Here is a 16,630-nt window from a genome sequence, read left to right as displayed (position 1 = left end):
TATCTGGTAGACTAGTTGCGGATTCCTTACCTTAGATCTTACCCCAGGCGTCGATCTGGAGATTTTTCTTGCACATTACCTGTGTGTGCTGCCAGGTGGCGTCAGTCAGCTCCGCGTCAGTCTGTGTCGTACACACCTGATATTACAATGTGGGTCTTATATAGGCAAGAACCTGGTGCACTGACATGCGTTTCTTTTCATGACTTTCCACGCCAGAAGCGCAGAGCCATGAAGAACAATGACCACTGGGAAGGGTAGACTCCCAAGCCACTGATATGCTTTGAAAGGCACACTTGGTGCACTCCATGCATAAACCATTCTGCATCAGTTCAGAGACCTCCAGTCCCTGCTCTGGTGCGAAACTGGACAATGGAAAGGGGAGTAACCAGTCCCCTGTCCATCACCACCCCAGGGTGGTGCTCAGAGCACCTCCTTTTGGACCTTTGAGCCTGCCATCCTGAATCCAAGGTGGGCAAAGGCCTCTGGGAGCATTTGAGTGGCCAGGTGAGGCAGGTGATGTCACAGCCCCCTCATGATAGGTGGTCACCTTGCTAGGTTTCAATCCCCCTTCCGGGGCTACTTAGGGTCTCCTTCTTGGGTGGGTCCTCAGATTCGACTTGCAAGGCTCCAGCAGGAATCCTCTGCAAAGTTTACTTTGACTTCTGGCCACTGGGGCTGCAATTGGACTCCACAGGAACCTACAATCTGCAGCTACAGCAACGAGACTGCTCTGCAACATTGTTTCTCCGGCTCCTTCCACCAACTGCAACATTTCCCTGGCTGTGCATCCTCTGAGTGCGGCAAGTCTTCAGTCTGCGCAAGAAGGAATCTCCCTTGGAGTGAATGAGTCACTTCCCTGCATCCGCAGGTGCCAACTGCAACAACCTGCTGCGTGGATCTCCTCCCATCCTGAGCTACGTAGATCCTGCATCACAGGTGGTGGTCTTGAGTGGTCCCCTTGGTCCTCTCTGCCAGCTGTCCAACTTTGGTGAAGGTAAGCCCTTGCCTTATCACGCAGGACGGTACCCCCATGTACTGTGTCTCTTGCAGCTACCAATGCTTGTTGGCATCTCCTTCAAGGGATCTTCAGGCTCAGTGTAGCCCCAGCCCCTAGCACTCTTCTCTGCGACGCACAGCCCTCTGCATGCTTCTCCTGCGACATAGGGCCTCTCCTCAGGTGTGCTGCGTGGGCCTCCCTGTGACTCCTGTGCTCCTTGCCTGTGGGTCTTCTGTGGGGGCTGCCTCTTTTCCTTTGAACTCTTTGCACTGCTAAGGGTCACCTGGGACTTCCGCCGTGGATTGAGTCAATCTGGACCGGCAGCTCATATATAATTCTCATTCATCTTCATCTGCTCCAGGGCTTCATTGCTGACCGTCTTCTCCTCACTGTCAACCAACTCCTGCATCCACAGACTGGTAGGTAGTGGCTCCTGCCACCACCGGACACTCCAATAGCATTAATGACCAATCGCTGGAGGGGAGGAGGTAACGGCAAAGAATATAACTGGCTATAGAAGAGAAAATGTAAATAGCTAGGTTTTTAAAAACGTGCGAAAATTAAGGATATTAGTGTTTTTTTTTTTTATAAATGGATCGGCATTTTATTCCATAGTTGACTAACCATATGGACAAATTCTTGACCTGCCATAGATGCCTTGTTTATCCTGGTAGTCAACACAAGGCACGCTGCTGAATATCTCTGATGTTGATGGAGAGCTGGACGATGCCACCTGCTTTATTTGCCAAGTAACACCTTATGGGGTAGACACAGTGCCTTAAAAACTACCAGTTTTTTTTTTTTATTGGGAGCCAGTGGCGGTCTCTTATCACATTCATTACTGAAGTGAACTGTGGCACTTTCTTAAGAAGGCGTGTGGCTGCGTTTTGAAGTGCCTAAATTATTATTTTTTATACTGCTTGTGTTGCTCCTAAATATAGCGTGTTACAATAGTCAATCTTTAACATAACACCAACTAAGATTGCTGATTTTTGGTTATTCAGAAGGGATATAAGGAAGCACCTTTTTTACCATCTTCAATTTTAAGAAACGGGTGGACGAAAGCTTGCTGGCCTGCTCCTTGTAGGATAAATCAGTATCAAAAATTACCCCAAGGTTTCTTACCTTTGTGGTTGGAATTAAGGACGATCCTAAACATTTGGGCCACGAGGAAGTGCCCCAGAAGGTAGTCTGTTTGCCCAAGATTAAAACTTTGGTTTTATCTGAATTACGTTTCAGACAGTTGGCAGCCATCCAAACTGCTATATCCTTCAAACAATTGTTAAACCTTTCCACTACTTCATCAACATTGCCTGGGATCGAAATGACAATCGGCATATCGTCAGCGTAAGCTGCTGTGGCAAAAACATAAGATAATATTAATTTTGCCAACGGGGGCCCCATAGATATTTAAAAACCCTAGGGAACCCCACGAGGGAGGGAAAAAGATTTGGATTGGAAGTCTTCAAGGGAACACTATCTGTTCTCTTTCTTCGAGGAAAGAGGCAATAAGCTTGGGGGCTAGACTTGAAATACCAATGTTGGTCAAGTGGTCTAATAGTACTGTATGACTAACTGTGTCTAATGAGGTGGAAAGATCATGCAAGATCATCACGTTTGGCCACATACATCTTTTATGGCACAGATTTCTCCAGCAATAGTAATCAATGCTGTCTCAGTGCTTAAACCTGGTCTGAAACCATGTTGGGATATTTCTAGTGAATTATTTCCTTCTGATAAGCATGTATTAACATATTTTTCCTGTATTTTAGCTGGAAAAGGTCATCTGGAAATTGGGCGATATTTTTTTTCTCCATATTGGGATCAAGTGAAGGGTTTTCTTATTTTTATATATATATTTTTTTTAACAATAGCAGAATGGATCCATTTTTCCAAATAGCTGACAAAATGCCACTTGTAATGACCATATTAAATAAAGTCGTCCGCACTGGTGCGTTAGTCTGCCACAGCCTGCCCAACTTTAGGTGGGCAGTTATCGGATGGTGCGCCTGACTACTTGATTTAATGAGCTTGTCTGTTTGGTCAATGCTCAGTTGAGGGAAAGGATCTAAACTGTGTGACCAAAATTTGTCAAAAGATATATTACTAAAATCAGGGGTGGAAACGGTGATAACAAATTCTTTGTAAACCGTTTCAACCTTGTTTTTTTTTTTTTTTTTTTTTAAATAAAAAAAATACAAAAAAGTTGACTACATTATTATCCTATTCTACTTTTATGACGATCAGTGAGGATCCCACGATGCAGAAGGAAAAATTACTTACTTGTATTCCTAGTTATGCATCACAGGGATCCTCATTCAAGTCGTACACAAACCTCCTTCCACCCTGGTTGTCAGCACATTTGCTATATTTTCCTTTGCTAATCGTCATTGCCTTTCAAATAGAACAGAGACTGAGGCAAACTGCCAGTAGAGTACATGTCGATAAGGGAAGCTTCTGGCTTTTGTATTTTCCTTGCAGTCCTTGAACTCTTGACCTGACAGGCTCCTTATTTCTTTCATGTGTCTTCCTTTGTATGTGCTCAATACAATAGGCATTTTAGAGTTCAACTCAGGGTTGCCTCTTGTCAGATACTGCAATGCGGTCGCACTGTGTTCATGAAATGCCTTTTTTTGATCCAGAAAAATTCAGTAAAAAGCAAGCCCATCATATTCTTTAATGGAGATAACTTGAATTCTATGGACGTTAAGGTGGTTACCTCCAACTAATAATGGCTTTCAGTATTTGAAAACGTGTTCCAGGATCCTAGCTAATGCACAGGGATATTCTATGTTTGTCTTCAATGAGAATACCTACAATGCAGAACTAGGAATACAAGCAAGTAACAATTAATTTGTCTTGTTTCAGGATTTGCTGATCTACCTATAGAAATAATACCAGGGAACTACAATTCTTTTTCTTAATCTGCATCTCGTGCTGTTGCAGAGACTTTCTTTTTTAGTTTCAAATCTAAAAACCGGTTTCGTGAATCCCATAATTGTTTTAAAGGTCGTGTTTTGTTTGGCTCCCCAAAACAGAAAATCACACCAAAAAATGAGACTGGCTGTTGACAACCCAATCACTACCTTCTCTGAAAAGTGAACTATAGCTATTTGTTGCGGCACTGCATTACAGGTCTTGGAAGCAACTTCCTTACTAAAAGGCACAGTTTTATTGCTCATTTTCATTTTAGCTAATTGCAAGTAGCCTGTTAATTTGTAACTCCCATATTTATATTGCTCTAAGATAAATTCAGCACAGTATTACATTTTAAGTGTACGTCAACTTAAAGGACATAACATTTGGATTTATATTTTGAAGAGAGATGTCCAAGTGTTCTAAAAACCTGCAAATAGGATGACATATGCAGTGCTTATAACTCTAACAATTATACTTTTCATTTTGTTTAGATTCAGTGTCTGATGACGTTCTGTGGACAGAAAAATATCAACCGCAAGACTCTAGTGAGCTGATTGGAAACTCTGGTGCAATAAAGAAACTACACGGGTCAGTCCTACTAAAAACATTGTCTTACCAACTGTATTTCAGAGTCTTTTTCTTACATACTCTACTGTAATGACCCTAAAAAGCAAGACCATAAATGTAAGTACATTGCTAATTCTAGAGAAACCAAAAATTAATCTGACAAATAAGTAGTCTACTTGACTCTCAAAATCAAAACCTAGACTAAGAGTATGGCTTGGATATGGTAATTTTGCTGTTTATCAAAGAACTGTTAGTCGTAGAAATCTAGATTATTAATCCAGATTTTCAATAAACCCTCTCACCATAATTTACAGGATGCACAGTGAAATGTTTCTTTCTTCAACATTACGGCAAAACAGAGATTAATCTTAAATGCCTGATTTATTTCCAGTCTTAGTGATCTTCTCACAGATTTTTCCCTTGACGCACAGCATCAGATACTGTTTTAGCAAGTGAACTATTGAACAGGACTAATAGAGAGCCAACTTTTGAAGATGCTGGCCATCACTATGGCTCTCTGCAATTTCCTTTCTTCTCTTAGATACCTTGTCACAATCTAGTAACACATGCGTATGTGTCCTTCAAGCTTTCCGCAATCTCACTTGATTCATTTTTGGAAGATACCAATGCATCTTCATACAAATCTTCTGCGAGAACCTGCTCGAAAAGCCAGCTGCAATGTCTCACACTGCCCTTCACCCTGGAAGAAATGATTGCTAAACCCAGTTCTCTATTCCGACAGCAGACCTCTATCTAAATGTCATGATTCATTATCTGATGCAAGTGTGCCAATAGTTTTCTGGGCCTTCAACAATACCCCAGCAGATTCAAGCCTTCAAGGATGCTGTACATTTTTGGTGCTCTTCAGGTTTCCATCTTGCGCACCATAGGTCCCTAAGGTACAACATTTACACCCCCTGCTCAGTGTTGGGTTACTGCCAATGGAGACCTCCTCTGCTGTCTGACCCTGTGGGTACACTTTGTGGGCCACATACCAACACTGGTACAAACCTGCATTTAGGCCCTGACACCTGTGTCAGTTCGTTCCACATCAACGCTTTTGGTACTTTAAGAGGATTTGGGACTGATATCCGTGTCAGACACCAAATCGACCTAGGCACAATTCTGACCAGTGTTGCCCGTCAAAGTCACGAAAGCATGACTGGTCATCATGCGCTACTTTTACTCTGTACCTCTACCAGGCCGTACATGCCGGCAAATCCCCCAATATCTTTTTACCTCTGACTCAAAACAAGGGACACCGGAGGAAGTGAATGAAGATGTTGATGGTGTTGGTTATGTTGTTGGCCGTCAGAAGAAAGTGCCTCCTTTCCAGTAGTGGTCCAGTAGGTTGTTGATGGTCTGGGCTTACAGCTGGAAATGAAAACTAACTTCTTCAGTATTGGTTCTTTCATAGATTCACATGCTTGAATCCTTCCTCGTTGTCGAAGTTGGAATCTCATGGTAACCTAGAAAGCATGAGAGTATATTCTGTATAAAAGTCAGTGTTGGAGACATTCACTCTTTATAGCTTATTAGTATTGTTAAAAAAGACCCAAAGTCTGACTGCACAGAGAGCCACGGGGTGGTGGAATCACCTAACTCTCCAGACACCTCTTTGGCGGGGGAAATGGCTGGGGGAGGTCTCCACCCTGGAGGGCTTCCGGAGCTGGGACAATATTGGGATAACTACGCTAGGCGACGTCTGGGGCAACTCGCACATTCGATCATATGAGGAACTTCAGAAAACATACTCTCTTCACAACACCCAGTTTCACAAATATCTACAGCTCAGACATGCCCTAAGGGTACACGTGCGACCAGGAGACAGCATCCCAGAGTATAGCCCGCTTGAGGCTACGATCTTGATGGGGCACTTAAATAAAGGGGGAACCTCCCAAATATACCGATCTATCCTCGCTAACGCATCCCCTCGCCTCGAGGAACTTTGCCGGAAATGGGAGGTATGGGTGGGTCCCATGGAGGATTTGGACTGGAGAGAGGCACTAATGGCTCCCCGAACACTAGCTATATCCACACGGTTTCAGTTTTTACAATCCCTTTACCTACACGCAGCTTATCTTACCCCCAGGAGGCTCCACCGGGCGAGTCTTCGGCCCACAGACGAGTGCCCCCGGTGCTCTCAGCCAGGAGCTGATTTCTTCCACATAGTCTGGGCCTGCCCAGTTATAGAGTCGTACTGGAGGACTGTTATGAAGGAAGTTTCCGAGGTACTGCAGTCTAGGGTGGAGGTATCCCCAACACCACTTTTACTGGGGGCTCTGGGCGAGACAGGGCTAAATAGATAGAGTTGCACGTTCTTGGGAATAGCTTGCTTGGTGGCAAAAAGGGACATTATGTCACATTGGAAGGCCGTAAAAGCGCTGACCCTTAATAAGTGGAGACGAGGAGTGGATTGGTGCGCAGGATGTGAAAGACTGGTGTATGAAGCGAGAGGGTGTCCTGAAAAATATAATAGAGTATGGGGGAGATGGGTTGGTCTGCTGGCTGGCTGATTAAACTAAGAGGACAGGAAGCTCCACACACCCCCGAACAAAATCACCCAATGTCCATGGGGCAGCGATAGCTGAAGTCCTTGCTCTGTGTGTGGGGGAGATCGAACATTGGCCACAATAAAGGGGAAAAAGACTCTGATCTCCCGTGGAAATGGCATCAGGAGGGTCGGTCAGTTACTCTAATGTCATAATGACGGTGCCACAATTTCCAGAATCCTTCAAACCTTTACAAACTTAAAACCTAACTCAGACGGCTGAGAGGCTGAGATCTGCCACCTTGTCTCATTCGTTCTGTGGACCCGGGGGGGTCCACAGAACGAATGAGACAAGGTGGCAGATGCTACATCGTGTTGAGAGCGCTGGGGTATTGAAATTGGTGTTCTCAGGTATTGCTGTATTGTATGTTCGTTGTGTATTTTCCTTTTTGTTTTCAAAATACAATAAAAATCTTTATAATTTTTTTTTAAAAAGACCCAAAGTCTAGCCTGTCAGGCGACAGCACTCTTTAGAACCCTCACAGCAGAGGCCCCAGACCTCAGATTTTCTACTGTATGTTGCGTGATGGGAGTTTCCCTGAGCTCTGCTCAGTTTATCCTTCAAAACAAGTAATTTCAAGAAGATTCTTTTCATGTCCTATATATTTTTCATACTATATCGGCCTAGGATTGTGTGACTGTCGTAACATCCCAAAAGGGGTTTATGTAAACCATGCAACACCTGTGGCAAAACGATTGCACTCAGAGGACCCTCTAAAGAGTGCATTTATTGTTTAACACACAGTCGAGGAATGTAACATTTGCAGCACTTGCTCCCAGAAAACCAGGACAGAGAGAGAAGAATACGTTTTTTGTTACAGAGACTTAAATCAAAAGAACACCCAGCCTCCTAGGAAGAAAGTGTGTCAAAAAATTATAGATTCATTGAAAGTGAGCCTCCAGAACAGGCCAGAAAGGCCCTTAAGAAATCTCCCCTCAAATATCTCAACATGTCAAAAACTCTGAGGGGAATTTACCACAGAAAAGAAAATATTCTTCTAAGGTTCCTTTGGCACCAACACCACCATCCTCCATTTATAGAACTTTCTCTTAAAAAATCATCAAAATCTCTTCCATAAGCTGTTTCTGTGTCAAAATTTTAAATGTCCTCACTGTCGGCAATAACACTGTCGATTACGACATCCACCACCATGATATGGACATTATGAATGTGGTGTTGCAGATAATAATGTCATTGTCTCCAGTAGAACTGACGACCATAATATCTTGCAAGTTACTGTTGAGGGCACCATCAATAATAAAAAAAATTAAAAAAAGGCTCCAGCCTCTCCATCCCTGACATTGAAACAGCCATCCTAATGCTGGTCGTCGACCTTATCGTCGACAAAGCCACCATCAATGATCTTGTCGATGAGCACATCAAAGGCAACATCATCATCAAGCAAACCCTTGTCAACAACAGTGCCTACAAGTGGGGAAAGCCTAAGAAACCTTTTATTGACTAAGTTGGCAGACCCACCGGTTCCTTTGCGATTTTAAGGAGCCTGTTAAGAATACCACAATGTTGATTCCCATAATAGATTTCGTCTGGGAAGAGGCCATACAAACTGAAGAAACCAGCAACTGTGTTGGTAGTCGTGCCCAGGCTAGACAAAAAATACAATGCACTGGATGATGTACCAGTGTGCCTAGTCGGTCACCCCAAGGCAAATTCTGCCATCGGTCAAGCAGCTCAGTGATGCTCGCAGATTCCTTTCACCCCTATCAATACACTACCGGCCACAGATGGGCGCTGCCTTGATAATATTGGCAAACTCATTTCTAGCATGGCAGCTATCACGGTATGACAGCCAATTCCCTAGCAATACTAGGAAGATTCGACAGGCAGATGTGGTCAGACATGTCACCATTTATAGATCTCTTACCAGAAGACAAAAGAGCAGATGCCAAAAATTTTCTCCAAGAATGAGAATGATCCTCCGCGGAGACACTGTGCCATTGATATCTCTTCAATTAGTGGGGGCAAAAGTGCTCAGAAGGCAAGCCTGGCTGAAAGCACCATCCTTCAGACCAGAAGTCTAAAGTAAGATCTTGGATATGCCTTACGATGGGGGAAGCATTTTCTGGAAAACAGATGGATGACGCACTCCAAGCTATCAAAACCAATTCCGACACTGCCAGGTCCTTGGGAACATTGCAAATAAAAAAGCATTCCTTTCGAGATCTCTGAGCAAAAGCTCTTTCTGTTATTGAGGAGGATTCCAACCCTATAGGCAATAATAATGGCCGTATCTGGGACAATATCATGCACAATATTGACAACAGTGTAGAGAGCAGCCTCGGCAATATACAAACAGCCGACAAGAGGGAAGCAGCTCACCAAAGGACAGGACACTGAAGAAAACAGTGGCCTTACACCAGTGCTGGCTTCCCCACACAATCAGCAAAACATAATACCAGTTCAAGGTTCTCCCTTGTGGATGAAAGTTAGCCCCACATATAATTATCAAATGTCTGGCCCCTGTGGCGGCTCACCAGAGACAAGTAGTGCAAGTAATCTCATATTTGGTCAATAAAGTTGCCAACGTCTCAACAAGCCACAGCGGATACAAAGCGATGCCTCTACTTACTCAAGAAACTAGGTCTCACAACAAACATGCAAAAGTAATCTCTCAAACCAAAAAACAAGGCTAAATATCCTTGGTGGAAGCCTTGATACCAAAACAGAACAAGATTCACCAATTAGCCCAAGAGCTTGTCAAAAGAAAGTCCATTTTAGTTCAGCTGTACAAGTCGCTCCTGGGAATGCCCTGATCCCAAATTACAAACTGCACATATCCATTACAAGAAGAACTAGACAAACAGTGGGGGACGAGTTCATTTGTATTACCTCAGTAATGGTCTCATCAATACAATGGTGGACTCTGAAATAAAATATCGCGAGGGGATTGAATGACATTTATTTCTCAGGTTACCGACTTCGTCATCACAACAGACGTGTCCCTAGAGGGTTGGGGTGCTCATCTCCAGGATCTCTGTCAGAGGGAAATGGTCCACCTCCAAAAAGATAATGTACATAAATCTTCTGGAACTAAAGGCCGTAACACTAGCTCTCCTTTCATTCCTTCTTAGAGTTGCAAGCTCATTGGTACTGATCCGTACAGACAACACCACCAGTATGCACTACATAAACAAGCAAGGAGGAACAAGATCAGCAGCCCTATCACAACCGGAGCAAACAATTTGGAAGTGGGCTCTACAGAATCAGATATCACAGAGCGGAGCATCTGCCAAGGGAGACCAACGTGTTAGCATACATGTTAAGTAGGTTGACTATCAGCTGTCACAAGTGGAAACTCAATCAAAAAGTTGTGCAAAACATCTTTACTCACTAGAGCAAACCACATCTAGATCTGTTTGCAACCAAGGACAACAAAAAATGATACTATTACGCAAGCTGGCATCACCGGAAAGGGTCATGGGGATTGTATTTTTGATCAGATGTTCAAAAACCTTTTGCGTACACTTTTCTCCCCAATTCCTTTCGTCCTGAGGATACTCAGGAAAATGGAGAGCCATGCCAAATCACCCTTATTGCTCCAAAAAGGCCCAGGCAGTTCTGGTACACAGAGTTCCTTCTACTTTCGGAACAAGCACACATCCAATTATCTAGCTGCCATTCAGACGTTACTAATGATGAACAAGGACAAGGTACTCCACCCCAATCTGACTTCTCTGCATTTATCAGCCTGGCTCGTGAGGTCCATGAACTCGAAATTTAAGATATTCCCATGGATTGTAGTGAAATCCTCTCTAAAGGTAGAGCGGGCTCCACCAATGAAACACATAAACTCAAGTGGAAATCTTTCTGTATTTTGTGGCAACAAAAAGATTTAAATCCCTTCTCCAACCCCAGAACAGATCTTGCCATACCTCTTACAGCTTGCAAAATCTCGCCTTCCACATTTATCCATAAAGGTCCATCTAGAGGCAGTATCATGCTTTAGGAGATCTGTCAAGTCAACTTCACTTTGGTCAGTGCAGATCATTAAACAGTTCCCCAAGGGACTTCTCAGGGTCTTTTTTCCTGTGAAGAAACCTCCTGCTTGGCATCTCAATATCTTATTATTCTAAACCAACTATTGCACAATGGGTTGCAATTAAATTCTGCCATGTTAAAGCAGGAAAGCCCTTCACATGCAGATTTAAGGCCTATTCTACAAGAGAGGTTTCCTCATCTACTGCTCTTTTTGCTGGTGTTTTGCGATATAATTTTGCCACTCGGATGCACAATGTTAAAAATTTAGCTCATTGCAGTTTCTGAAAGAACATTAATAAGGAAATAGATTCCAGCTGAAATTTGAACACAGGACACCCCTATGCCTTCCTGCCTCTCCTGCCCCAAGTTTGGAGGAAGATCAAGAAGGGCTGGGTCCAAATCATCCTAATGGCTCCTGATCGGACCAGGAGAATGTGTTATCGTCTGGACATGAGCATCTGTTCTCTGCCCAGGTACCCCTTTACAAGGATCTTCTGTTGCAGCAACAGGTCCTGGTCTTGCACCCAAAGCTGCACAATCTACACCTACATGCATGGAAATTGAGCAGCAACTGACTGCATTTGATAGGTCACCTGAAGTGGTGCCTTTCCATGAAATCCATTTATGGTGGGCGCTGAGACAGATTTGTAGCCAATGAGACACTCATAAGATTGATCACTTGTAAGCAAAGCTGTCTGATGTACTCAAATTTTATCTTAGTCCCAGGAAGGCTTTGCAGTGGGCACTACTAGAGCTTATTTGTCTGCCTTTTCTGAGTTTGTCCTTCCTTGTTTAAATCACCTTTTGTGACAAGATTTATTAAAGGTTTTATACATGTTCCTTTTCAAGCTTTTTGTGATGTTACATTGGGATCTTACCTTGGCCTTTACATTTCTCATGTTTACACCTTTCAAACAGCTGCATAATTGCTCACTGCATATCCTGATTTTGAAGTCTACCTTCTTGATCGTGATTCCATCAGCTCGTTGTTTGAGTGAACTCCAGGCACTTTCAGTGCATCCACCATATACTACCTTTTCATGGACAAGGAATCGGTCAGCATTCCTTCCAAAAGTCGTGGTTCATGTTCATGTTTTGTGATCCATCATCCTACTGTTGCTGTTTGTTCCCCCTCATCATTAGAACTAGAATATCCTCCATCAGCTGGACCCAAAAGGGATTGAAGTTTTACATTGATCGTACCAAGGAATACCACGAGGATGATCATCGTCTTGTCAAGTTCTGTGGAGCAAAGAAAGTGCTGCTGCATCAAGATTGCTCTTGGACAAGTGGCCTCTGGAAGTTTTGAGAGCCCATTCAACCAGGACTAAGGCTGCTTCCACTGTGTTGGCTTGTGGAGTGCCTGTCCTTGACATCTGTTGTAACATGACCTGGGTGTTACATACGCTTAAGAAGCACTACTGTCTTGAAAGACTAGGTTGTCTGCAAGGGCACTTTGCCTGCTCGGTCCTGCAGGACTTTTGATCCACCCCACATTCCCGATACCTTGGAAGTTACTGATAAGGTATACATTTTAAGGTGATAAATCTGCCATTGTACTTACTCATCAGAATGTTCTTTCAGAGGGAAAAACTATTTAATTGCGGAATCCTTGCCTTTCTCCCACCTACTTCTTCAATGGAGTGGCTTTTTTAACCTCTAAAAAGGTCCCACATTAGTATTCTGTACACAGATACCAACCTTTGTTGATGCTCCACGTCTGCAGGCTTAGAAACTGAAAAATAAGAAACCAACTACAGTGTGCATGGGTGGTGCTTATGTGCTGCTCCACTCCATCACTTCCTAAGGGGGCAGAAGGGTCTGGAGCCATAGCAGACCTGCCCAGCACCACCTAACAATATGCAGGAGCTGATGAAAGCTTTCCAGATTAATTTGGCACCCGAGAAATATTCTGAAGGGAGGAATCTGCGGTTAGATAGGATCCACCAGAGAGAGTGTTGCCAGTGGTAAACCATTTATTCTTTATGCTGTTCTTTCTAAATAAATAGTTTCTATAACTTAGATTCTTAAGATTCTCTGGCACTTGTGGTGTAATGGTTCTCAAAAAATGCTCATGGGTCAAGAATGTTTTTGCCTATATCACTTGTTAGCATTCACACCAGTGAGTTACGAAGGAATTTGGATGACTTGTCATTTGGTCAGAACTTAAATATTGAGCCAAAATGTAAGTGGGTGTGGGTGTTTTATTTTAATACTGAATTCCAAACCACTGGCATCGTGGTGTCTTCAAATGACAGATGTCATTAGTTCAAACAAAGCTCATTTTTTTCAAACGGTTCTTTGAACTAGCAATTTGCTCCAGTTAACCTTTTCACTTGAAATACTACCAGTCTCATCTAAGGAGTCCATAATTGTAGGCAGTGATATACAAGGGTACAAATCTGACGTTAAACATGTTAGCAGTATTTTTGTCTCCGGTTTCCCTCTTAAAGTTAGGAATGTTCTGTAGAAATAACCTTTTATGGTAAATTTCACCTACTGCGTATGAAATATATTGAGATGGTTTAGATTATGTACTTAAACGGACACAGGTTTAAATGCTGTTTATGTAAAGCTTCCTTAAATATAATTGGGATTTGCAACATACTTGACCCTTACTACTATTACATATTTGGAGTTAGATGAAGTGGCTACCATCAGTCTCCTAAATATGTATTGATATGATTTGACTGAAGCCTAAAAAATATTTTCTTTTTGCATCTATCACAGAATGTTTTTGTGATTGTGATAATATGATACCAAATTATGTGAAGTTCACATGTATTAATTTGATATATTTGCCTCTCTAATTTGCTTTTCTTTAGTTGGTTAAAAGAATGGAAAGCCAGAGCTGATCGGGAAGAAAAAAAAAGTCAGAGAGAAAAGAGACATGATGAAAACCTAGAGCAAGGTTCTGTTTTATTTCCATCTGTCTATTGATTATTTGTTTTGCCTACGTGCATTTAAACATCATCATCTGCATTTGACTGTAGGTTCACTAGGGGTATTATTTTGATCTTGAGTTGACAGGTTTGTGAAAATTGGGATGTTGCATTTTTTTTTAATCTTCAAATGAGGAAGAAACCAAAGCAGGTGTAAAGTAGCATTTTTGAAAACTATTTTCTCCATCTTGACATTTTGTGTAATAGCACGTTCGACAATCTAAAGTTCAGCCATGTGCAGTAAGTTTGGGAAACATGCATGTGTTCACAGCTCATTAACCTTGCAAGGGTCCTTCTACTCAGTGATAGGCTGGTGTTGGAGGTTTTTTTTTTTAATTGGAAATTATATAAAGAGTAAATACCTGTTATATGAAATCCAAAAGATATGAGGATATGTGTACCTTATGATTCTTTCCATAGCCAACCCAATGTGCATGCTTTTCTGTGTCCTACATGGGATCTTTTAGTCAATATTTGTACCTTGTGCCTTCTGATGGATGAATCAATAAGTCATGTGTTTCCTGTAACCATTGGGTGTAATTGCTTAATGAAGATGTTTAGACACCCAAACATGCCAACTTCAAGGTCAGTTGCCTGCTGTGTCCCAAAGTATGCTACTAGCATTTATCCCTTGTTTTTGTCTGCAAATTATTTTATTACTATCTACTACTTCTCTTTTAGTCTTTTAACGGTTGTCAACAGCTAGCACAACAGTAGCAGAATTTGATCAGTACCCACAATCTCATGCCTTAACGTCTGTCTCTGTCTTTCTCCGCTTTATACATCCCACTGTGTGCTTTTAATTTTTTTTAAAGAAATGCTTGCTTGACATTCTTAGTGCCTTTATAATTTGGTCCATACATTAGTCATGGTGGGTGTTTCTGTGATTTACTTTTCACACTGTTCGGTTTCTATATATACTTTTCCGTCCATTGGCTTCTGTTTGTCCAAGAGAGACACTAAGCTGATCTGCTTCATTTTTTTAAAAACATTTTGGTGCCAGAAATATTAAAGATTATCAGAACAATTCTGGTAAAAGTTAAGTGTCATAACAGTATTGTATGCTCATCAATAGCCAGGCAAAAGAGAAAAGCAGCAACTGCTGACCCTCGCCAACCCACACAATCACATAGCCATGCGTTGCACCACATAACTACTCAGTGTGTCTAAACAGAAACTTAGTCATAAACAGATTTAGTCATCTTATCAAACGTTCCATAGTGACATCTAACTAGGAGATTGATCATACGTTTTAGTTTCTTAGGCCAATAGAATTATGTTCCCTAAAGCCATAAATAGCATATTAATGTTCCTTCATTGGAAAGCAGTCAGTGTTGCTGCTTCGACATGTGCCCTTTTGGTCATGTCATATGCAACAGTCTGCCCAATTCAGGAGTGTTGTGTGCTTCCAAAACATTGCTATATTTCTATTAGCAAGGATTAATGCCGAACCTGTAAAAACACACCTCTATTTTTTGGCTATAGTGTCCCTGATCTGCACTAACAATTGCAAGGGTTCCTGTGTAATCCCCTGCTCTGACACCACATAATCAGTAGCAGAGCTTCTCTCTAGTCGTCCAGTATAAATGTGCATTCCCAAATATGATAGAAGTGTGCCTGTGTGCATCTGGGAACCAGTATCAGTAGTTCTGAAATATATTTTGGCTATTCTAAAGGGAGAAAATTATGTTTAGTGAAAATAATTAACTTGTGAAAATCTAAAGCGGGCATTTCTGGAAACCTTTTGGACACAGTCTAGAATGTGTTCCCGCACTTCATCTGTACTTTCCTAACCAATCAATCCTTCCCTGACATCTGTGAAAAGGCAGGAGACCGGGTATAATTGTATGCATGAAGTTACTTCAGGTAATATTAGCACTCCAAGTTTCATTGGTTCATGTTCCTCGCTAAACCATGTTGCCTTAGCCACCGCCATCAGAACCATATTTTGCATAAACTACCCAACATTCATTTCAGTTCGTTTAACAAAAGATACCCCTGATCACACATTGTCAAAGTTTTATAAATATTCAAAACCAAATCCTTTCACAGTAAGGATGCATAGATGAACAAGTGGAGTTGAAGTCCTTTATTGGCATATTGTCTTAATCCACAGCCAACACGTGTTTCGTCACCCAGGCGACTTTTTCAAGGATGCAAGATGTACACAAAACTATCACTTAGCATTTATACCAAGATGACAGGGATACATACATTTAAAAACAAGCTCTTATGTGTGTGTTTCCTAGACTGGTAATTATGCCAATGTGACAAACACTAGTGACTCATGCAAAAAAAATAGCGAACAAAGCATTGAGCCCGAAGCAATCCAAAAGAGATCCTGTGAAGCTAGATATACAGAAGTGAAGGGTACTTAGTGAAATACCAGTTGCCAAAAGACACAAGAATATGAAACCACCAACAGTGCAGAGATGACCAAAAAACAAATCTAGAAGCCAAAGCATGAAAAAAACAACGGAAAGGAGAATAAGTAAGAACGCATAGTGGCAGTCCTAAAGGAAGAAACTAACTTATGGTTGTGTCTTGAGAAACACATTATAGATCTATATAAATGGGTCATCTGGTAGAATTTAAAAGTCAACAAGTCCAGGTAAGTAGTCCTAAAAGTCTTTAAGGACAACTGTGAATAAAAA

The 16,630-nt window shown here is 42.0% G+C and overlaps 1 protein-coding gene across 2 annotated transcripts in view; it reads left to right on the top strand.

Annotated features, from left to right (window-relative positions):
* The window catches only part of ATAD5 (ATPase family AAA domain containing 5), a 260,968-nt gene that overhangs the window by 79,695 nt on the left and 164,643 nt on the right, over positions 1-16,630 (top strand). For both annotated transcript variants that reach the window (XM_069199992.1, XM_069199991.1), the window contains exons 11-12: positions 4,408-4,504; positions 13,860-13,945. In XM_069199992.1, coding sequence (XP_069056093.1) covers positions 4,408-4,504; positions 13,860-13,945 — 183 coding nt within the window. The remainder of the gene's footprint in view (positions 1-4,407; positions 4,505-13,859; positions 13,946-16,630) is intronic.

This window comes from Pleurodeles waltl, chromosome 7, assembly GCF_031143425.1.
Source record: "Pleurodeles waltl isolate 20211129_DDA chromosome 7, aPleWal1.hap1.20221129, whole genome shotgun sequence".
NCBI classification, from domain to species: Eukaryota; Metazoa; Chordata; class Amphibia; order Caudata; family Salamandridae; genus Pleurodeles; species Pleurodeles waltl.
This window is presented reverse-complemented; position numbering and strand designations above follow the sequence as displayed.